Source organism: Podarcis bocagei (assembly GCF_964188305.1).
Source record: "Podarcis bocagei genome assembly, chromosome: 11".
NCBI lineage: Eukaryota > Metazoa > Chordata > Lepidosauria > Squamata > Lacertidae > Podarcis > Podarcis bocagei.
Genome location: NC_138136.1, coordinates 13,510,666 through 13,534,264, shown reverse-complemented (window position 1 = coordinate 13,534,264; position 23,599 = coordinate 13,510,666). Strand labels below are relative to the sequence as shown.

At 43.9% G+C, this 23,599-nt stretch overlaps 1 protein-coding gene and 1 long non-coding RNA gene across 4 annotated transcripts in view; both read left to right on the top strand.

Annotated features, from left to right (window-relative positions):
• Nucleotides 1-5,456: 5,456 nt before the first annotated feature.
• On the top strand, nucleotides 5,457-16,288 carry LOC308597820. 3 transcript variants are annotated; one of them, XR_014013144.1, is made up of 3 exons: nucleotides 5,457-5,619; nucleotides 9,901-9,987; nucleotides 16,180-16,288. It is a non-coding gene; the product is annotated as an uncharacterized lncRNA (long non-coding RNA). The 3 variants fall into 3 exon arrangements; XR_014013145.1 differs by lacking the exons at nucleotides 5,457-5,619; nucleotides 16,180-16,288 and adding exons at nucleotides 8,992-9,107; nucleotides 9,321-9,658 and having other exon boundaries at nucleotides 9,901-11,488; XR_014013146.1 differs by lacking the exons at nucleotides 5,457-5,619; nucleotides 16,180-16,288 and adding an exon at nucleotides 8,998-9,658 and having other exon boundaries at nucleotides 9,901-11,488.
• A 3,735-nt stretch (nucleotides 16,289-20,023) lies between these two features.
• SPTLC1 (serine palmitoyltransferase long chain base subunit 1) overlaps nucleotides 20,024-23,599 on the top strand; it is a 39,238-nt gene continuing 35,662 nt past the window's right edge. The window contains exons 1-2 of the mRNA XM_081213766.1: nucleotides 20,024-20,123; nucleotides 22,438-22,545. Coding sequence (XP_081069892.1) covers nucleotides 20,061-20,123; nucleotides 22,438-22,545 — 171 coding nt within the window. The 5' untranslated portion in view covers nucleotides 20,024-20,060. The remainder of the gene's footprint in view (nucleotides 20,124-22,437; nucleotides 22,546-23,599) is intronic.

Genomic DNA, 23,599 nt, shown 5'->3' with positions numbered 1-23,599 from the left:
CAATCTCAGGTCTCCAGAATGTAAGAAGAACTTTGTTGGCTCAGACTAAAGAATACTTGACCTCAGAATCACAGAATTCTAGAGTTGGACGGTAACCCAAGAATCATATAGTCCAATCCACACCAATTCAGGAATTTTAGCTTAAAAGCTCCTAACAGATGGCCATCCAACCTCTGTCTAAATACCTCTAGTGAAGGATCTAGCCTCTTGTTCTCACAGTTGTCCACCAGCGATGCCTACGGGAAGCTCAAAAGTAGGAACTGAGCAGAGAAGCAGACTCTCCACTTGGGATTCCCAGTAACTATCAGCCATCATTGATAGCAGTGCACAAACTGAGTTGTCCCTTCAAGTCCTTTCCCTTCCTCGCTAGGCGGTGGTGGAGGGAAATTGCACCATGCTTTCATGTACGAATGTCTGTTGAAATGAAATAAAAAAATTCCTTCCAGTAGCACCTTAAAGACCAACTAAGTTAGTTCTTGGTATGAGCTTTCGTGTGCATGCACACTTCTTCAGATACACTGAAACAGAAGTTGCCAGATCCTTCTATATAGTGAGAAGGTGGGGAGGGGTGTTACTCAGAAGGGTGGTGGGAATGGGAGATAGGCAGATAGCTGAGAGAGCCTCTTGACGACTCTTAACGACTGTAATAGGTCTTACAGGAAAAGGCAAGGGGTGGGAAGGTGAGAAATGGTTTAGTCATGTATAGTGAGATAAGAATCCAATGTCTTTGTTCAGCCCAGGTCTTTTCATGGTTTTAAGTTTGGTAATGAGTTGTAATTCAGCAGCTTCTCTTTCCAGTCTATTTCTGAAATTCCTTTGTAGTAAAACAGCTACTTTGAGATCTTGTATAGAATGTCCTGGGAGATTGAAGTGTTCTCCTACTGGTTTCTCTGTTCTGTGATTCTTGATGTCAGATTTATGTCCGTTTATTCTTTGGCGTAAGGTTTGGCCTGTTAAAGAAGTGTGCATGCACATGAAAGCTCATCCCAAGAACTAACTTAGTTGGTCTTTAAGGTGCTACTGGAAGGAATTTTTTTATTTTGACTATGGCAGACCAACACGGCTACCTATCTACTGTTGAAATGAAGATATTGGCTAAAATTGTTGCATGCAGGCTATTGATGGAAAATAAAGAAGACTGAAACTATAATAATAATGATTTATTATTTATACCCCACCCATTTGGCTGGGTTTCCCCAGCCATGCTGGGCGGCTTCCAACAGAATATTAAAAATGCGATAAAACATCAAACATTAAAAACTTCCCTAAACAAGGCTGCCTTCAGATGTCTTCTAAAAGTCAGATAGTTGTTTATTTCCTTGACATCTGATGGGAAAGCGTTCCACAGGGCAGGTGCCACTACCAAGAAGGCCCTATGCCTGGTTCCCTATAACCTCACTTCTCGCAGTGAGGGAAGCACCAGAAGGCCTTCGGCGCTGGACCTCAGTGTCCAGGCTGAAGGATGGAGGTGGAGACATTCCTTCAGGTATACTAACCTAGGAAGGTCAGTTAGAAATGAAAAGATAAAGACATTTCCTTCTCCAATATGTCGGTATTTGCAGCATTCTTTTCTTGATAGATAGGAAGACCCGTGCTTCTTAGCACTATCTTGGCTCAAAGACTATCAGGAGGGACTTGTGTTTGGTTTACAAGGTTTTCTGGCACATTTCAAGCCAGCAACACTGCAATCCATTTTTAAAGTTACATTTTTGTTCAGCTGTAAAATGTCTGGCAATTTATTTTTCCAGCTGTTTTATACCTTTTCTAAAACAACATTCTTTCATAGTCTTAACACTTCTCGGCCTCATTAGACTTGTATGAAAGTTTTTGCACGAGAGAAAGTAGTGAATTCAGCATGTATGGGGAAAGACAAAAGTATTGCCAAGTTTATTTCTAGGGAAGGGGGGGCTGACAGAGGACACCAAGGAAAAGTCAGCACTACAGAATTTTCTGTTGAAATAACTGAAAGTTACCAGTATGTCCCCAGACACCATTTTAAAACAAAGCAAGGCATCACTCAGTATTTGGATTTTTCAAATCTCTTTCTTTTTGTATTTCTAACAGCCAATCCCATTCATGTTTACTCAGAAAGAAGTCCTGCAATCTTCAGCTAACCTTTCTTTCAGATAAGCATGCACAGAATTGTCAGCTCTGCTTAGATTCCTCACTGCATCTTCAGCTGACTTCATTTTTAGAGACTCCTGACGCCATTGTTACCAATCCATTGCATGCTGTTTTTGTCCTCCTATCTTGGAGAAGGGTCTCTCCGTGGGGTCATTGGTCTCCAACTCTTTGAGCTCCTCTCACCGCATGTCCTGATCCAACCAGCCCCTCCTGGATGTCTCAACAGGGATCGTGACAGGATCTGTCACTCTTTGGCGTGGTGATAATTCATAACAGTGCCGTGGAGAAGCCAGAAAAGAGCAGTTTCACATCTTCTTCAGCGATCCCTTGTAGCCGAGTAAGATTGTCTTCCATAAACACGGTTTGAACAGGGATTCTGTAAGTGATTGTGGAGGCTAATTCTGGATCCACACATCCTTCCACAGTGGGGACATAGATTTCTGGGTGGGAGTTGATCACGGTGAGGGTTTGCCAAGTGTGCCTTCCTCTTAGCATGTTTCTCCTTTCTTCCTGAGTTTGAGTGTCTTCAAAGCCCATGACACCTTTGGTAAAGACTGTTCTCTAATTGGAGCACTCGCAGACCAGTGTTTCCCAGTTGTCAGTGTTTATACTACATTTTTTTAGATTTGCCCTGCAAGAATCTTTAAACCTCTTTTGTTGACCTCCAGCTTTCCATTTTTAAGTTTCGAATAGAGTACACTGGTACCTCGGGTTACATACGCTTCAGGATACATACGCTTCAGGTTACAGACTCCGCTAATCCAGAAATAGTACCTCAGGTTAAGAACTTTGCTTCAGGATGAGAACAGAAATCGTGCTCCGGCGGCGTGGCGGCAGCAGGAGGCCCCATTAGCTAAAGTGGTGCTTCAGGTTAAGAACAGTTTCAGGTTAAGAACAGATATCCGGAACGAAATAAGTACTTAACCTGAGGTACCACTGTAGTTGCTTTGGAAGATGATAATCAGGCATCCGAACAACATGACCAGACCAACGAAGTTGATGTTGAAGAATCATTGCTTTGACACTGGCGATCTTTGCTTCTTCAGTGTCTATGACACAGACCAAACTTCAATTCAGAGAACTGACTGCTTTTCTGATCTCATTGTTCATGTGGATCTTAGCCAAAACCTCACAAAAACTTGTGAATGATACATCCGTGTGGATGCTTAAATGCCTTTAGTGGTGAGAAACATGTGCAGCTTCGATAACAATCCTACTGCGTAGGAGAAGTCTCTGAGTCTGACTAATGGGTGCAGACTGAGGGCAAGACAGGGGGGCGTGTTGTTCTCTTCTGGTAGCTTCATAGTGTTTGGTTCACAAGACAACACTTCAGAAAGATAAAAAATGGTTTAAAAATAAGGTTTGCTGAAGGAAAGACAAGAAGTATATTGACAATTTAGTAGGACTCTATCGAACAGATGATGATTTGTGCAAGGCCAGGACACACTTCGACCCATTTGATGAAGCTGCAATTGAAAACTCAGGACATGACCTCACTAATAACTGCAATGAGACAAGATCCAGATTCAGCCTTTAGCAGCGATGCAGACTCGAAATGTGCCAAACCAAATACATTTATTTGGCTAGTGCTCACCTTAGCCTAAGAAGTATAGAGGCCCACTCAGTTACTCTAATACTAGCACAGAGAGACATTTTTGTAACTTCTTATATAGGAAAAAGGCAGAGGATGTAATACAGAATCTAATCTCTTGGACATTTGGAAAAAACTAATCCCACACTACTGAAAATTAATGACTGTTGGGATTTGTTAATGCTTCGATTGAGGCAGATGTTTTGGTATCTAAAATATACCTAAAAGATTATCAAGTTCACCTGAAGGCTGCTAAAAAGGAGACTGAGGGAAAATATTAGACTAGCCGTTTCTTACAAAACTCAGTTTATCCTCATTCGGAGGATATGCTAAATTCCACACATTCAAAGAACATTATTTCCCTCAAAGAATTCTAAGCATAACACATTACCTTCCACATAGTTACAATTCCCAGAAATCCTTAACAATCTACAGCTCCCATAATTCCTAGAGGGGGAAATGTGCTTTGAATGTGCTATGAAGTTATAGTGCGTACACAGTTTAAACTACTCAGTACTATGTGGTGCAGTTAAGTGAATTAACTTTTCTTTGGCATCTGCAATTCATAAAAATGTCAGGACAAGGCTCTGTTCTGTTGTTCATAGTGCTAGGATGCAGTTACTGTTGTTAAGGCATACCCTCCAACATTTCTCAGTTGAAAAGGGGCCTTTTCTGTGGTGACTCCTTCTTAGTGGAATGCTCTCCCCCAGGAGGTTTGCCTGACACCTTCATTACATGACTTTAGGCACCAGGCAAAAACATTGATCTTTTCCCAGGCCCTTGTTTCATTGGCCAATCAATGGCCTTTTAAACTGTATGGGGTGGGAGTGTTTTTGTTTTGTTTTTGTTTTTATGGCAATTTATTTGTTATTTGGGGACATGGGTGGGGCTGTGGTCTAAATTGTAAGGTTGGCAGTTCGAATCCGCATGATGGGATGAGCTCCTGTCGTTTCATCCCAGCTCCTGCCAACCTAGCAGTTCGAAAGCATACCAGCGTGAGTAGATTAATATGTACTGCTGCAGCAGGAAGGTAAACGGCGTTTCCATGCGCTCTGGCTTCCATCATGGTGTCCCGTTGCGCCAGAATCAGTTTAGTCCTGCTGGCCACATGACCCAGAAAGCTATCTGTGGACAAACGCCGGCTCCCTCGGCCTGAAAATGAATGAGATGAGTGCCGCAATCCCATAGTCGCCTTTGACTGGAGTTAACCGTCCAGGGATCCCTTTACCTTATACCTTTATACTTATGGTATGTATTTTTGTGTTTTTATATTATAAACTGCCCTGGGACAGAGCAACAGGAGCTCACCCCATCATGGCGATTGGAACTGCTGACCTTCTGATTGGCAAGCCTAAGAGGCTTAGTGGTTTAAACCACAGCGCCACCTACTTCCTGAATAAACAAGCACACAATCACTGAGAAGGTCCACCCACCATTGTGAGGCTCAAAGCAATGAAGATGATGCCTCCCCAGCTGTTGCCATTGGCTGTGGGTTTCTTGTGATGTCACAAAAGCACTTGGCAACTGAGTGGATATAAAGGCAGTCCAAGGGGAAAGCCCTTTTCTATTTCCAGCAGGACACACACCTGGCAATGGATGTGACATTCAGCACTGCCCAGGTTTCTTCCACTTGGAGGAGGCAAACTGGTGAATGGAAGGAGGCAATCCTCTGGCAGTGGGATGCTAGGGAGTGATAATAAGGCAAGTTTACTTGCTTGAAGGCTGCTGGTATCTGTGGCAGATGTTGGTGGATGGAAGCCAATGGCTTTTGGATTGGGAAGTTGGTGGGGGCTACAAGGCTAAAGCAGACTGATGTTTGTGGATGTCGGCTGATGGAAGTTCACCTTTGGAAGACAGTCAACAGAAGCCAGTGGATATTTGTGGATTGAAGCCAGGGCAGGAACGTGAATGGATGTCATGTTTTTGGATGTCAGTTGGTATATGTTTATGTGAGTACATGGGAGGTTTCAAATGTGGTTTAGGCAGAATGGTGTTTGCATGTGCACGGATGTGATGTGTGAAAGAATAGATGAAACCCATGGGAGGAGGGATATTGGTTTCATGGAATCAGAGAATCGAGTTTGGGAGGGACCATGACAATGCAGGAATCTTTTGCCAAATGTGGGGCTCAAACCCACTGGCATGCTTTTGAACTGCTAGGTTGGCAGGAGCTGGGACAGAGCAACGGGAGCTCACTCCGTCGCGGGGATTCAAACCACTGACCTTCTGATCGGCAAGCCCAAGAGGCTCAGTGGTTTAGATCACAGCCCGTAGATATTTAATAAATAAATAAATAAATAATTTTAGTGTTCTATCTCTCATTTGAATGGTGTACGTGACATATAAATGTGTGTGTTTGTATATTGTTCTATACCTGAGTGAGCACACAAACCCTTTAGGCTTGATAGCAGAAACTTTTCAAATTGAGCCTCACACTGGCAAAGGTCTGGAGAACAAAGTGCCGCTCTGTGTACTGGTAACCATTCCCTTCAGTTATTACCCTAGCTTTGCGGTGACACTAACTGCTCAGTCAAAATATATTTGGCATGGCGATTCAAGGGCTGCTTTTACATGATTATTTGCCTACTCATCCTCTGAAGCAATCAACGCAGGTGTTTAAAATTGCAGATAAATTATGATGCTCCATCGGCTTCTGGTCCCTACCCACATGGGGGTTGGGGATGTGCCTTGTCTGTCCACCCTGCAGGCTTCATCCTAAGAGTGCTTTAAATTTCACCCAGGATTCTCCTCTGTCTTTCCAGCTCCTGACTCACCTCCAGAATTGTCCTCCTTGGCCTAAAGATTGGTCAAAGCTTCAAAAGGATGACGTAGGCTGTCTTACCTGATGAGGAGCTCCATCTCATTAGGATATCGGCCGGGGTATAGTGTCGCTGTTCCTCCAACAGTGCCAACAGAGCTCTGCAACCCTCCACTCATCCCGATCTGTTTAGTTGGGCTGTGTTGGCAGATATCTCCATTGCAATGGCAGCTTCTTATTACCCTCTCTTTGAATTTTGCTGATTCTGGCCACACTCTGGTCCTGGCTGCCCACAGTTGGGTTCAAGGTTCTCCTGTACACAAAAAGAAAACAGTGTGAAACATAATTGCATTTGAGCTTGTTGTTGTTTAGTCGTGTCCGACTCTTCGTGACCCCCTGGACCAGAGCACGCCAGGAACTCCTGTCTTCCACTGCTTCCTGCAGTTTGGTCAAACTCATGTTGGTAGCTTCAAGAACACTATCCAACCATCTCGTCCTCTGTCGTCCCCTTCTCCTTGCAGCCTCCATCTTTCCCAACATCAGGGTCTTTTCCAGGGAGTCTTCTCTTCTCGTGAGGTGGCCAAAGTATTGGAGCCTTAGCTTCAGGCTCTGTCCTTCCAGTGAGCACTCAGGGCTAATTTCCTTAAGAATGGATAGTTTGATCTTCTTGCAGTCCATGGGACTCTCCTTGCCATGGCGAAGTGGCTTGAATAACTCAGAGAAGCTATGAGCTATGCCATGCAGGGCCACCCAAGATGGACAGGTCATAGTGGAGAGTTTTGACCAAACGTGATCCACCTGGAGCAGGAACCGGCAAGCCACTCCAGTATCCCTGCCAAGAAATCTCCATGGACAAAGGCAACAGACATTTGAGCCACTTATTACTGATGTTAGAAAGAAGCAACCTGAGAGTACCTAAACATAGCATTATGCCTACATCTGCTTGCATCTGCTGCTGAAAGCCCTTACAAGACTGGTAGAGTTGTGGTTTTATAGCTTGTCTTGCCAACCAAGGAGTATTTTACGAACTACTACCAAGGTCTGAAGAAGCTGTAAAAATCCACATTGTTTCAGATCCCACCCTGACCCGACACGTCAATTTTTGATCCTTCAGTTTTTCTCAGCCTCTTCTGCTGAGTCACCAGCTGCTTCTGCATGCCTGACCAAGTCCTGGAAGGGAGATTAACTCATTTCAAAATCAAAAGTTGGTAACGTACGCACAGTGCATGTGTACATCTTTGTGGCATGAAGCTGAGCTACGTTGGCAAGAAGAGAGTGTTTGGAAGTTGGAAGCTGAGGCCTTCAGGGCTTGGCAGGGCCCCTCACCAGTCCAAATTAGATGCACTGCCAGCCATTGCTTTCCCTGCCTGGACCCAAGATGCTTTTCAGTGGTAGGTGGTAGTGCCAGTTTAGAACAGGAACCAAGCTCAGGTGGTCCTATCAACATGGACCAAACACCATTTTAAATTACCTAAAATTCAATGCCCTGATTCCTAGATCTATTAAATTCATTGATTCCATAGAGCTGTAGTCCAGGTAGGGCTACATCTAGACACTTCATAGGCCAGGGTATTGCATTTTGGGTGAATTAAGATGTTGGTTGCTACCACAGATGAGAGCTGAACTTAAAGTTCTGTCTCCCATCTACCACTGAAGCATGTCTAGGAGGCTGGTGGAGGTTGAAGGATGTGGCATCAGAGAAAGCTTGTGATGGCCAAGGTTGCCACAAGAAGAGCAGAGCCTGGTGTTGGGTGGGGGGACATCAGCAGCACCAAACCACAGGCTCTGTGAAGTCCAGCACCAGCCCTGGCTGTCTGAATGTGTTTTCTAATTTTGACAAAAATGACTGGAACAATCAGCAATCAGGAAGGCCAAAATTTCAATAAGGAATGGGAAAATTTATAATTTATCTTAAAAACCATTGCAAACAGTTAAAACTGTTAGCAGGACTGGAATAACACTTGTAGTTTAATGGTGGACGTAATGGAGATGTAAAAGATTTGGATTATTATAAAAGATGCAGGAGGAAATGGTTAACAATAGGACCCACAAAGGGAAGGAGGGAAGTCCAGAAGATTCCTTGGAATCTTGTTTTTTATGTTTTATATTGGATATGTGATTGTAAAACTTTGCTTTGAAAACCAAGCAAACAAATTTAAAATGAAAGTGTTTTCTAATTTGTGCAAGGATTGTAGCCACAATACGTTCCTGCTTAATGGTGAAACTAGATGCGACGGAGGGGATATCCATATTGTGGATATATCTCTCCAGGCACTGCAGCCTTCACCCGAAGCCTCCCCTTTCACAGCTGCTTTTAACAAAAGAAAACAGCAGCTTAACAAGCCACAAAAATGTGAGACTGCAAATTTTGAGAGACAGCACATCGCAGTCTCCTGTCCTTATCTCTCCAATACTTCCTCTCCTTGAGTCCAAAAGGTCAGGTCTGGCCCTCATACCTCTGTTTGATATGACTGGTGTGTCTGAGCGCAACTTTCTTCTTTTGTTTCTTGTTGTGCAGAAATGTCGTCGTTCTCTGCCCATGATTTACCCTGATCTCAGCCTCCCTGTTTCAAAAAAGGATAGGACACTGAAGAATGTGAAATGTAAGCAGGGTTTATACTGGAAGATAGCCAGGTGAGCTGTGCATCTTCTCCTTCCCAGAGAAAGATGGTTGGGCCACCTCAAGCTGTTCTCATTCCTGTCTTCCTTCCAACAAAAGCAAGAGCAGCGATGGCACAGCCAGAGACTCTGCACACTTTTGGGATTTAGTTAATCCCAAAAGCCAATATTGATGCTAAATCCTTTGCTTTTAGGAATACTCTTTTACCTTTAATATTTGGTTGACAGTGAGATTTGACGGCTGCAGTCTGCCCCCCCCCCACCGTCACGTGGTAAAGCAGGACTGGAAGATGTTACAACCTGAATATTTCTCCAGGAGACTGTAAAAGGAGCAGGTGCTCTCCCTTTAAGTCAATCTTTACATTAATGGGGTGTGGGGTTTTTTGGTCAGGGTTTCATTACTCTGACCCCTTTAAATTTCTCATTATTTTTCAATAATATTTTATTGCTCAGCCGGAGTTTCATGTATTACGGTCTGCCAATTACCTGTTCACCTGGGAGGAATAGCAATTGCCTCTGAGTGAGCCCTAAGGAGGAAATCAGCACCTGTCCAAGTGAGGGACTCGGTGGAGTGCAGAACCTGCATCACAAAGCAACATCTGAAATCAGGGCAAAAGTGGTTCTATGTTGCAGGGATCTCTGTCAATTCTCCGTGGAACCTTCAATGTGGGGTTCCGCAGGGCTCAGTCCTATCCCCATGTTGTTTGACGCCTACATAAAACCGCTGGTGGGGTTATTGGGAGGTTTGGAGTACGTTGTCAGCACTATGCTGGTGACACTCAGCTCGATTTCTCCTTTACGTCTGCAGGTGAGGCAGTGGAAGTGCTGGACCAATGCTTGGACTGGATGAGAGCCACCAAACTGAAGCTCAATCCTGATAAGACAGAGACACTGGGTGTGTGTGTGTGTGTGTATATACATACAGTGGTACCTCGGGTTAATTACTTAATTCGTTCCGGAGGTCCGTACTTAACCTGAAACTGTTCTTAACCTGAAGCACCACTTTAGCTAATGGGGCCTTCCTGCTGCTGCCGCGCTGCTGGAGCACGATTTCTGTTCTCATCCTGAAGCAAAGTTCTTAACCTGAAGCACTATTTCTGGGTTAGTGGAGTCTGTAACCTGAAGTGTATGTAACCTGAAGCGTATGTAACCTGAGGTACCACTGTATATATATTTGGGTTTTTTTTAACATATCATTTCCAACAATCATTTAACATAAATTCTTATCTTATACAATGTTTTGGACTTCCGTCAACAACCTCTGATGATTTTCTATTCTTTATCACTTATTCTGCATTTCTTAATTTCTCTATTACTCTTAATTATCATTAACTAATAATTCTCTTCATAGTCTTAGCACAGTCACATCCCAAGCTGGCTGCACATGCAATTTGAATTTAAAGCTATGTAGTGCCAAGGGGAATCGACCATTGCATATGCCACATAAATACCTGCAATACTAGCATTATTATGGGTGCGTTTAAAAATAAACCATTGAAAGCATCAGCCGTATTGTTCAATGAATCGTAGATACACGATTGTTCAATGAATCGTAGATATGCCCTTTTTAAATGTGTTTTTTGGGGGCGTTATTGGGTTCTTGTTTTTATTTTGATTATATATTTCGCGGTTTTAAATTTTGATTTTGTTCTGTGAACCGCCCTGGGACCTCTGGGTATAGGGCGGTATATAAATTCAATAAACATAATTAATAGATATACAGTGTACAAGCTGACAAGATCTTATTAATCTTAATTAAAATTTATCTTTATCAGATCTGGCACCTGAGAAAGAAATTATGTTTACTAATGTAATAGGTTTTCCTCATATCTCTAGATTGCCTATGTCTGAAATTTTAGGAAGCAAGGTTAAGTGTCCTCAAAACAGCTGATTTTGTAGCTATCCTCTTTCACATGTAAATAACCTACAGTAGTGGTAGTAATAATATCTCAGGTCAAACCAGTTCGGAGATAACAAACAGGAAACCTACATATGTTGCCACTTATAACAATACTGGTGGCCTTTCAGATTATGGAAGCTTTCCAATTTGCAAGCATTGTTGTAGCTAGTGCATAACTGCTCCCTAGTGGAAAAGATATACCACTGCAGATTATTTCTATGCCTAGTTGTGACATAAGATATTTAAGTCAGTTGAGCATGTTGCCATCAGAATGTCAAACAATCTGTAGCTGGAGTTATTTATTCACAATGGGCAACATGACTCTGGGCTTCTGCAAATTTAGGGGAAAATAGAATTTCTGTGATTTGTTCTTCTAAAATCCAGTTGAGATTAAAGTTTACTAGATTACTTAACCCACCATGACTTTACCCACCGTGACTCAATGTTGAGGGGGCCTGGGGAGTGTTGTGCCTGCATGTCATGCGCAATGCACATCACACACATCACCGTTTCAGTGGTCAGCTCCTTGGTTATCTCAATGTGCTCTATGTGGGGCTACCTTTGAAGGTGACCCGGAAACTACAACCAATCCAGAATGTGGCAACTAGACTGGTGACTAGGAGTGGCCGCTGGGACCACATAACACTGGTCTCGAAAGACCAACAATGGCTCCCAGTACGTTTCCGAGCACAATTCAAAGTGTTGGTGCTGACCTTTAAAGCTCTAAACGGCCTCAGTCCAGTATACCTGAAGGAGTGTCTCCACCCCCATCATTCTGCCTGGACACTGAGGTCCAGTGCTGGGCCTTCTGGTGGTTCCCTCACTGCGAGAAGCCAAGTTACAGTGAACCAGGCAGAGGGCCTTCTCGGTGGTGGTGCCCGCCCTGTGGAACGCCCTCCCACCAGATGTCAAAGAGAACAATAACTACCAGACTTTTAGAAGGCATCTGAAGACCGCCCTGAGTAGGGGAGCTTTTAATGTTTGGACTACAGTATTTTAATATTTTGTTGGAAGCCGCCCAGAGTGGCTGGGGAAACCCAGCCAGATGGGTGGGGTATAAATAATAAATTATTATTATTATTATTATTATTATTATTATTATTATTATTATTGGCCTCCGCAGACAATGCGACGTTGTCCACACGACATCACACGCATGCAGCGTGCGACAGGGCCCCCCCTCAATCTTTGGGGCAATTTGACGCCTCTGTCCCCAGCTCAGCTATTTTCCCAGGTCAGGCTTCCTCACTCATGGAAAACCAGGACTGCGTTTGCTTAGTAACATCCATGCTTCTCTTTCTCCTGGATCCCAAAGGCAGCTAGTACCTCCTGAAGGGCCAGTATGCAGAATAAATACCCCGTCTGTCCCATGGGTAGATATGCTCTCCACATTGCCATTAATTTTACTGCCTCAATAGCATACTACTCAGTCCATGCCAGAAGAACAGAACTGTGAACTCTGGAAGTTTATGAACTCTCGCCATCAGGGGCTGGTCCAATAAAAGTAATTGCCTTACCTGCTTTGCCTCATTGAATATGGAGAAGGCAATAAACCCAATGAATCACGTTCCATGTATTTCCTTCTGCGCTCAGTAAATACCTTTTTTATTATTACCAGTGCCCTGGGATGTATGATTCATGAAACAAGTTTGCACATATTTAGTCTACTCCTTGGAAAGGTGCTGCTTTAATCTTGTTGCGGGTCAACTTCATGCTAATGAAGATGGAGACGTTACGGCACGATCCTATTCGTTTTCCCACAGAAGTGAAGCCACGGTGTTCAACGGGACTTATTCCCAGAAAAGTGTGTATAAGGCTGTAGCCTAAAACTTGTATGGGCAAAACTCGGTGGTAGGTCAGAGAACCATTGAAGAAAGTAGGGTTGGGGAACCTGTGACCTCCCCAGCTGTTGCTGAAATACAACTCTCCTTTTCCCTGACCACCGATCAAGCTGGCTGGGGCTGACAGGATTTGGAATCCATCAACATCTGGAGGATCATAGGTTCTCCAATCCTAGACTAATGTATCTGGCAATATGGTGAATTCTCTCCCCCCCTTCCTTCCTTCCTAGGTTCCCCAATCCTAGACTAATGTATCTGACAATATGGTGAGTTCCTTCCTTCCTTCCTTCCTTCCTTCCTTCCTTCCTTCCTTTCTCCCTCTCTTTCTTTCTTTCTTTCTTTCTTTCTTTCTTTTGCCAAAAGTGGTCTATTGTGTTAGCATTCAAACTTCAAACAAAATAAATCTTACGAACATCTTGGAATCTCAAATTTTAAAAGAACATGTGGAAATTCTCATACCTCAAGTTTTTACTGCATATGAAAATTGTATTTATTTGCTTATTTTACATCATTTGTATACCGCCCAAGCCACAATGCCCTGTTTTGTTTCCAGCTTCCCTAAGTATCCTCTTTTTTCTTTTATTGGTAGAGGGAAACAGAAAAATATCTGCTCAAAAGGTATTGAGAACTATCTTTTCAAGCCTAAATTCAATAGCTGACTCATAAGATCATGAATGTATGCATTTGTCATGGGGTAGTTTTGCAATTTAAACATTTCAAACTACGGCAAGCCACAAATTAGGTACTGCGTAACAACAAAGAGGAAACTGAGTTATTTAAATTGGGGAAATGCTAAGAGGAATAGAGAACAATTAAATATACCACAACAATAATAAATAGGGATAGGGTTTATAGGGCCAGATATTTTTATTTCTTGCAACTAATTTTGTAATGTACCTTTTTTGAAGACAATTTCTATGTAGGAACTTTCCATGCTATATTACAAACTATTCTGGGGAGGCCCATAGACCTTCAGAGAGGCTTTTTTAGAGGCAGAAAAGGCTGCAAATACTTATTTGGACCCAATATTTGCTTATTGTTGAAACAATTATTTTTTCCCTTTCCTGACACAGTAGAGGGATACGACTTGCCTGTGAATCATTTCCACATATGCATATTTAGTATACAGTAGACTGCAAATTGAGCAAGCAAACTCACCCTGCCCAAATTAATTTCAAATAGTCCCTTAGTTACAAAGAGTTCAAGGTGTTTTTGCAATGGAGTGATGCAGATCTATGACAACACACCAGATCTTCGTATTTTATTGGGCAGTGCGTAGTTCTGGCATCAAATCCATAACACATTGCTCAGACTTTACTAAGGATGACTCCTGTATTTCCCAAGACCAGAGACAGTGAAAAATTCTGATTTTCTCAGCATCCAAAATTGTTGTGGCTATGCCTGTCAGGCTCGAAGTGTTCTGCCATCACCTCCACGCATGTTTTACCCATAAGTAGAAGGAATTCCTGTTTGCCTTCTGGTCTGGATTACATGATCTGTAAACACAGCAGTGCCCTTATGAACTTCAGCAAGACAGCGGGATCGACTGTTTAACATTTTTCTAGTTGACAAATGGGTTTTAAGGCTATCAAGGCTGGTCTGGTGGTTTCAGCATCAGCTCTGCGGACCTCAGATTTTAAACAACTATACAGCATTGAAAATCACAGAGTATTTTGGCACCATGGGAAAACCCGAGACTTGTGCGCTGGCATTCCAGTACTGTAGAAATATATACTGTACTGCTAACTCCTAGGACCTTTTATTCTGTAAAATTGGTGGCACTGAACGTCAGAGTTCTCTCCAGGAAAAGAACATTACAGTTTCTTTATGCAATGCTTGTGGGTTATCCTTATGTTTGTATTTTTGCTTTTATTTTCTTTGTATCGCTTTATTTCTTTATAATGGAAACCTTTTCAATAAAATATGAATACCAAAAAATGTTCGTAGTCAAAGATTCAGGGTAGTCTGGTTCATGCCTTATTGCTAGGCTGAAGAAATATAGCCTTGACTTGCTTAATATCCAGATTCTGTTAATTTCAGCCTAGGGCTCTATTATTATTAATTATTATTATTATTATTATTATTATTATTATTATTATTATTATTATTATTATTATTATTTATACCCCGCCCATCTGGCTGGGTTTCCCCAGCCACTTTGGGCGGCTTCCAACGAAAGGTTAAAAATTCATTAAAACATCAGTCATTTAAAACTTCCCTAAACAGGGCTGCCTTCAAATGTCTTCTAAAAGTCATATAGTTGCTTATTTCCTTGACATCTGATGGGAGGGTGTTCCACAGGGCGGGCGCCACTACCGAGAAGGCCCTCTGCCTGGTTCCCTGTAACTTCGCTTCTCGCAGTGAGGGAACCGCCAGAAGGCCCTCGGGGCTGGACCTCAGTGTCTGGGCTGAACGATGGGGTTCAAGACTCCTGCACTTCTGGTTTCGTATGCAAGCACACAACTGGAAGAGAAGAAGAAAAGACCTGAAATGGAACCTGGAGGGTATTCGAACCCCACTCTCATCCCTCCTTCAAGGCAGAACCTCTTCCACTGAGGAGATCATAGTATATGCATTGTCTTTCCTCCCCACCCATAGTTCTTGGGTTAAGAACTTTGCTTCAGGATGAGAACAGAAATCGTGCTCCGGCGGTGCAGCGGTAGCAGGAGGCCCCATTAGCTAAAGTGGTGCTTCAGGTTAAGAACAGTTTCAGGTTAAGAATGGACCTCCGGAACGAATTAAGTACTTAACCTGAGGTACCACTGTACCTGGTGTTAGCCGCCCTGAGCCCGGTCTTGGCTGGGGAGGGCGGGATATAAATAAAACATCATCATCATCATTATTCCCTGGTTTCCCTAAATCTGTTACACCCCCTTCTTCCCCCTTTCAGTGAACTACTTTTCTGTATTCACAAAACCTTTCTCTGCCATTGTTTCACTGCTACTCCTTTTTCACGCTGCTCTTTGCAAGTTATAACAAAATTATAAAACTGGGAGATGACACACTCACACCCCAAGACCCGTAGAGGATTATGTAAATTGGAGCGTGTATTATTTATTCTGGTTGGTGTTTACCGAAAATGCAATCCAGGACATGCTAAAGAAGGGTGTGGCTGAAAGTACAAAACTGAAGTCCTGTTTTTCTACTTGCTTTGCCCGTGGCCACCAGCTGAAAAGCATTATTACTTCACTCTCTCTCCCCCCCCCCCTCGTACAATTTGCTTCCCATCTGGTGTTGTGGCAAATAGTGTTTCATAAAGTGCTGGGAGTTGCGTGCAGAGTGGTTACACTGATAATTTATCACAACCGTGATGGTAGCATTAATCCCACTTTTACCCTTCTCTTAGGAAATGCTGCACAGGTGAACGGAAGGAGTGGGACAGTCCTCTACCATGTGACCTGCCCATCCTCCTTTTTCCCAATTTAAAGATGTGCCTCTCTTCAAGGTGTTATAAGGGACCCGGCAAAATCAGCAATCCCTTTTGGGTGTGCCCAAAGCCATCTTAATAAACAAGTTGTTTTGCTTTGCTTTAAATTATTGCTAATTAAAATGCTGACTAACACAGTCATTTCTTAGTCAGTCCTAACCATATGTACTCAGAATTAATTCATACAATTTCTCACTTGCCCTCAATGTATAAGTAACTTTGCATTTATGGGTTGCTCTGCTACCACAGCCATTAATTAAGTCATATTGAATTCTGCGACATTTACTCCCAGTTGCAGGTAAACGGGATAAGGATTGCAGATTTACACAGAAGTAAAGTCCCCCTGGGCTCATAGGCACCTACTTCCTAGGAAATATGCTATGTCGGTGTTGCAAACGTGACCGTACGAACGGTTGCGACTTGGACGTTTTGTAATATTTGTTTCTCGCCGTTTTCCAGAAGAGAAATAGGAGGAGAGAATATTGAATCAGTTTGGTTAGGTGTTGACTCAACTGATTCCTCATGCCGCAGTTCTGGGCTAAGCCCACCATGCGAGCCAATAGAGGAAGTGTCAATGAGATGAGTAAAATACCTTCTCTAGATTGTAGCAGGAAGAACAAGAAGAGCAGAACTGAAGCTGGCTCTCCTCCTTTCTTCCCTTGTAGTAGGCATGTGACTCCCATACATCCTTGCGTAGATTTTGTCTGCTTGAATTGTGTTTTACTTGTTGGAAGCTGCCCAGAGTGGGTGGCAAAATACAAATACTAATACTAATGTCAGATGGGTGGCATAGTAATAATAGTAATAATAGTAATAATAATAATAGTAATAATAGTAATAATAATAGTAGTAATAGTAGTAATAATAATAATAGAGGTGCCAGGCAAAAACATTCCTTTTTAACCAGGCCTTTAGTTGATTTGATTTATATTCTATGCCCTTTTAAAATGTGGTTCACTTTTTTGAGGGGGGATGTTATTGGGTTGTTGTTTTTATTTTGAATATATATATTGTGGTTTTAGATGCTGATCTTGTTTTGTGAACCGCCCCTGAGATCTCCAGGTATAGGGCGGTATATAAATTCAATAAATGGGATGCGGGTGGCGCTGTGGATTAAACCACAGAGCCTAGGACTTGCCGATAAGAAGGTCAGCGGTTCGAATCCCCGTGACGGGGTGAGCTCCTGTTGCTCGGTCCCTGCTCCTGCCAACCTAGCAGTTCGAAAGCATGTCAAAGTGCCAGTAGATAAATAGGTACCACTCCAGGGGGAAGGTAAAAGGCATTTCCGTGCGCTGCTCTGGTTCGCCAGAAGCGGCTTAGTCATGCTGATCACATGACCCGGAAGCTGTACACTGGCTCCTTCGGCCAATAAAGCGAGATGAGCGCCGCTACCCCAGAGTCGGCCACAACAGGACCTAATGGTCAGGGGTCCCTTTACCTTTATAAATTCAATTAATAATAATAATAATAATAATAATAATAAATATTAATAACTCAGGGTCCAAACTAGAGCATGGTGCTAAATGTGTACTTAGAAACCACATCAAATCCAGAGGGCAGAGGGCTCCCATTGGCACCCTAACTCATAGCCATGCCAGTGGGTGGTGGAGATGGTTGGGATTGCAGCTGGGGAGAGACAGCTTATACCTATATGCGCTGATGTCATTTTGGAAGAAGTACCTGATGTCACATCTGCTTTGGTCCACAATTTGGGCCAGGGTTTTCAAAACTTGGGTCTCCAGCTGTTTTGGGGCTACAGTTCCCATCTTCCCTGACCACTGGTCTTGCTAGCTAATGATGACAGGAGTTGTAGTCCAAAAACAGCGGTAAACGCAAGTTTGGGAAACCCTGATTTAGGCGATCCTGCGACCTCCCTTGGTTCAATCCAAAGGTAAAAGGTAAAGGTACCCCTGCCTGTATGGGCCAGTCGTGTCCGACTCTAGGGTTCTGCGCCCATCTCACTTAAGAGGCCGGGGGCCAGCGCTGTCCGAAGACACTTCCGGGTCACGTGGCCAGCGTGACGAAGCTGCTCTGGCGAGCCAGCACCAGCGCAGCACACGGAAACGCCGTTTACCTTCCCGCTAGAAAGCGGTACCTATTTATCTACTTGCACTTTAGGGGTGCTTTTGAACTGCTAGGTGGGCAGGAACTGGGACCGAAGACGGGAGCTCACCCCGCCGCGGGGATTCGAACCGCCGACCATGCGATCGGCAAGCCCTAGGCGCTGAGGTTTTACCCACAGCGCCATCCTCAATCCAAAACTTCCTGCTAAATGATCTCCCGGAAGCATCATGCGGCAAAGACTCGTGAACCCCTTTATGTTTCTACACGAAGTGCTGTGAATTCAAGTTGCTGTATAAAAGAGTAAACAGAGACCATTTAGAATCAGGTGAGGCCTTGTAGGGAACCTTTGACCCTCCAGATGGTGCTGAACGGCAACTCGCAAGTAATTCTTGTGAATTATGATGCTCTTGTTCTCGTTCTTTCACAGCAAGCTTTGTGTCCTACACCACTGGCCTTAACGCCGGCTGCATTTTGAACCAATAGGACAGGACCATCTAGGGCCCATTGAAAAAATGTGAGAACACAAGTTGGAACCATCCTCTTAAAATAATAAGGGGGCAGCGATAGCTTTGCGACGGAGGTTTAAGAGAACTACTGGAGAGCAGATGGAAGGCCGTCTTAAGCATATCCGGCGCCGTGGTTCAAAGATCCCTCCGGTGCCCCCCAGAGTTGTCCATCTTTTTAAAGGGGGGGACCCCAGAGTTGTTGACCTTTTTTAAGGAAAGGTTCCCCAGAGTTGCTGACCTTTTTTTTAGGGAGCTGACCACGCTTACACATTATCTCTAACAAGCTTTTGGAACATAATAAAAGGCAGAAGAAAATCTAATGAAGTCCTCAATTCCAAAGCAAGGCTCATTCAAGACTCAGCAGATCTACTAATTCATCCTGATGATTCAAATCACCACATATCCAAAAGTTAAAGCAATCACCAGTTTGTTGTTCTTTAAATAAATTGATAAAAGACACTGAGAATTAATTTCCCGGCCAATTTGTGTACAAAGTGTACGTTTTCAAATATTGTGAGGGGTGGGGGTGAGTGTAAAGCATTGACATCCTGAACCTAAAAAGGACCCAGAACTTGGGTCACAAAGGCTGCAGCTGCACTTACCTGAGAGTAAGCCCTGCTGAATCTAATGCAACACACATGTCTCACAACAAATGAAACTGACCTGTAGAAAGCACAACTTGAAAAAAAAGAGATAATGCACCTATTTTTGTAAATTAAGAAATGGCATTGCCATTCCAATGGCGTGCGTGCACTGCTGCATCTTGTGACCAATCCTATGGGGTGGGGCATCCTTGCAACCCTTATAATATTCTGCATCTTGCGAGCAATCCTATGGGGTGGGGCATTCTTGCAACCCTTCCAATATTCTGCATCTTGCGACCAATCCTATGGGATGGGGCATCTTTGCAACCCTTCCAATACTTTATTTCCGTAAGATGTGTCCTCCACCCCCGGTGGTTGGTAAACACGCATAGGATTAGCCACAGGGCTATAAACTGGATTCCCACCCACCCACCTCCCGGGGGGGGGGTGTGTCAGCGAGTGAGAAGACCCGCCGCCTCCACCTGCGCTCCCCACTCCTCGTCTCTATCAGGCAGGCTCCTCCGGGGAGTGGAAGGGGTTTAAAGGGGGCGTGGCGACGGGCGGGTCCGCCTCGGGCTCCCAGCCCCGCCCCCGCACGCGGCGTGACGTCGCGGCGCGCGCCGGGACCCGGAAGCATCTCTCGGCGATGGCGGCGGAGGGCGCGGGGCAGCAGTGGGTGCTGGTGGAGATGGTCCAGGCCTTCTATGAGGTGAGCGGGCCGGGAGGCGGTGGGTGGCCGGGTGGGTCGCCGCAGGGCTCCGCGGAACGGAGCGAGGAGAGGCTGGAGGCTTCCCGAGGGGTCGGGGAAGGAGCAGGGGCCGCCGGGGGTCTCTTCTCGCCCGCCACCCCGACCGAAGAGGGAGGCTGAGGCCGGGGTGGGACGCCGGTTGGAGGGTGGCTGCCCGGGGGAGAGGCCCGTGGGCGGGGAGGGGAAAGGGGTCGCCACGCCTGGCCGTCAGGAAGACGCAGAGGAGCTAACAACAACAAGGGGCAGAGTTCCCTTCGCAGCCCTCCTCCCAAGAAAATAAAAATAAAAACTTGAGGGGGCCGGGCCTCCAAAGTTCAGGGGAATTCCCATTCAAATGGTGTGTGTCTGTGCAACATGAGTATTATTATTATTATTATTATTATTATTATTATTATTATTATTGAAGCTGGGCCCCCAAAGTTCAGGGGAATTCCCATTCAAATGGTGTGTGTCTGTCCAACATTATTATTATTATTATTTATTTATTGAGGGAGCTGGGCCCTCAAAGTTGAGGTGAGTTCCCATTCAAATGGTGTGCGTGTGCCACATTATTCTTATTCTTATTACTGTTTCCTGCTGTGGGGCAAACTGGATTTAGATGGCTTTGGGTTCCCACCCCATAGCTCCCATCAAGATATCAGAAGGTATCATTAAATATTGCAGTTGTAAGGGTTATTTAGTGGAAGACAGAAGTGCCTGGCGTGCTCTGGTCCATGGGGTCACGAAGAGTCGGACACGACTAAACGACTAAACAACAACAACCATTGAATTCTGAGCAAACGTATAGGTTCTGTTTGTAAGTTTCACTTATAAATGTGGGGTAAATGTGCATAATCTTGGTTATCGTTCAGTGGGTGTCTGTCTAGAACGCTCTGCGGAATTAATTCCCAGTTCTCCAACATGGACTTATTTTTTGCTTTAGGCAAACACACACCTTCTTATTCAGGTGTCTTAAAGTATTTTACATACATTTAAGTATTCTTAATTTTTTATTTCCTGGCTTACTTTTTTATTATTTGTATTTTTTAACCTAATAAGCCACTCTGAAATCAGTTTTGATGAAGGACATTATGTTTTAAATGAATAGGCTTCTGTTTGTTTATAGTATGGGTTGGTGACAGAGCTCATACCCCATCTCCCAAGCCTTCTGGCTTTCAGTCAGAACAGACAGCGCTGCATTGGGTAGTCTTGATACCTAGTACAAAATCCCATTGCCATTGGTTGGCTTACCCATAATACAGTGGACGCTCGGGTTGCGAAAGTGATCCATGCGGGAGGCATGTTTGCAACCTGCAGTGCCGCGTCTGTGCACGCGCGGATCACGATTCAGTGCTTATGCGCATGCGCCAAAACCCGGAAGTAACCCGTTCTGGTACTTCCGGGTTTTGGCGTGTCCGTAACCTGAAAACGCGTAACCTGAAGCTTCTGTAAGCCGAGGTATGACTGTACCATGTTTCTAGCGCTGTCTGTATTCAGAGACTACATCTTTTAATTTGGATTGGCAGAGCAGTTTGGTTGGCCTGGCATAGTTATACTTCTGTAGGTGAGTGGTAAGTTCAGAAATCTAACCACATGATTTATAGTTCTAAGTAATGCTGGGGGTGGAAACGGCATGGATGCGGCACTTTGAGGGAGCAGATTAACCTTTTGGCCTATGCTTCTAAGGGAGTGGTGTGTACCTATTCTGTTCAAACCATTGACCTGATGCTTGTTGAAGCAATCTTCCCAGAGAAGAGACTGTTGAACTCTTTGAAGATCCTGTGTGTCTACAACATGTCCACATAACACAGCTCTAATGGGAGAGTAGAGATCTTAATAAGAAAGATACTCTGTGTATGGAGACATAGCTAAGTGTATAGAACACTTGTTCTGAGCTATACCAGTTACATAAAGTTGCATATTAGGAAATATAAGAACTTGTTTGGCAGTTCCATACCATCAACGAGTGGAGAAAGAATGGACCACTGTCTCCAACAGCAACCTTCTTGGGAGAAGGTATTCTCTTTTGCTAGTGCCCTGAATTTCCATGTTCAGTGCAGAGGAGGGGACTTCCTAACCTTTGCAGGCTTGTTTATCAGGCTGTGTTATTGGATCCAAGAGAATAAATCCAGCCTTTGTCCATTTTCTCTTTTGAAACCTTCCGATTGGGCAGTGCTGGGCTTCCTAGACATTTCAGTCAGGTTACAAGTGGTGAATTTAACTTGTACACTTTTAAAGAGATGGCAAACTTAGAGAAATGATTAATGTGCAACTGGTATTTTTGTTTACTTTCCAGGCTCCAACTTACCATCTTATTTTGGAAGGTATTCTAATCCTATGGATAATCAGACTTCTTTTCTCCAAGACGTACAAGCTTCAGGAGCGATCTGACCTCACACCTAAGGTTTGATGTTCCAAAATAGCCTCAATATGCTCTGACAAAAAACTAAAAGTCAATATGATTAATAGCTGTAATGCTGGAAATAAGCACTTCAGCCTAATCATTTTTTAAAAAACAACATGATGTTTTTATTAAAGATTTTATTGGGTTACAAAAGTACATACATCGCCTCTATTTTCAGATCATAATGTCCCTTTTACATATCAGTTATATTCGATGTGAAACTTTAATGTATACAATATAAGATTGGGGGAGAAGAGAGGTAGGAAGAGAGAACAGGGGAGGGGAGAGAGAAGAGGGGGCTGAGTCTAATCATAGTTGTATATACAAGTGTGATTGTTTTTCCTAAAGTCTCCCAAAAAACACACACAACCCTGCTCGATTATGGACTGTGTTAAGTTAATTCGTATTACTAATGACTTGGCTCTAGAGAAGTATGATTGCATAAGCAGGGAGGTTGTGGCTGACAGACACACTGTGTGGGGTGCTGTCTAGGACACCCACAGCCCATGTTTTTCTCTGGCTCCAAGCCTGTTTCATAAGTTGTGGTATTTAGGGGTGCTGTTTTGAAGAGTGGTGTTGGTTTCTGCGTAGCAAAAAAAAAAAGTTCCTATGACAATTACTCTTTGAAAGTGGTGCTATGTGCTTACCTTGGCAAGTACTATTGATCAGTTGATTGCCAGCACTTCTGTACCCAGGGCTTTGGAAGATCTAAAAGTCTGTTGATTGGTGGCACTTGTGAAGCCCAGTGCACATTACTTCCTGAAACCTAACAATCAGCTGATCAGCATTAGGAGTACACAGGTTGATTTCAAGCCATTATGTCATTGTGATGCAAGGTGATAGTCATGGCTGAGCCATGTTGGGTTGCAGAAGGGGAGGGGCTATAATGACAAGGCTGGCTGGATCTAGTTCCCCACCTGATTCCAAAGTTATTCTGAAAGCTGATTGCCCAGTTTAATAACCCTGTGTGTCGTACAGCAGTTTTCCACAGGAGAACAGATATGATTGCAATATGGCTGGAAAATGCTCTACCTTTTCTTTACTGATCCAGACG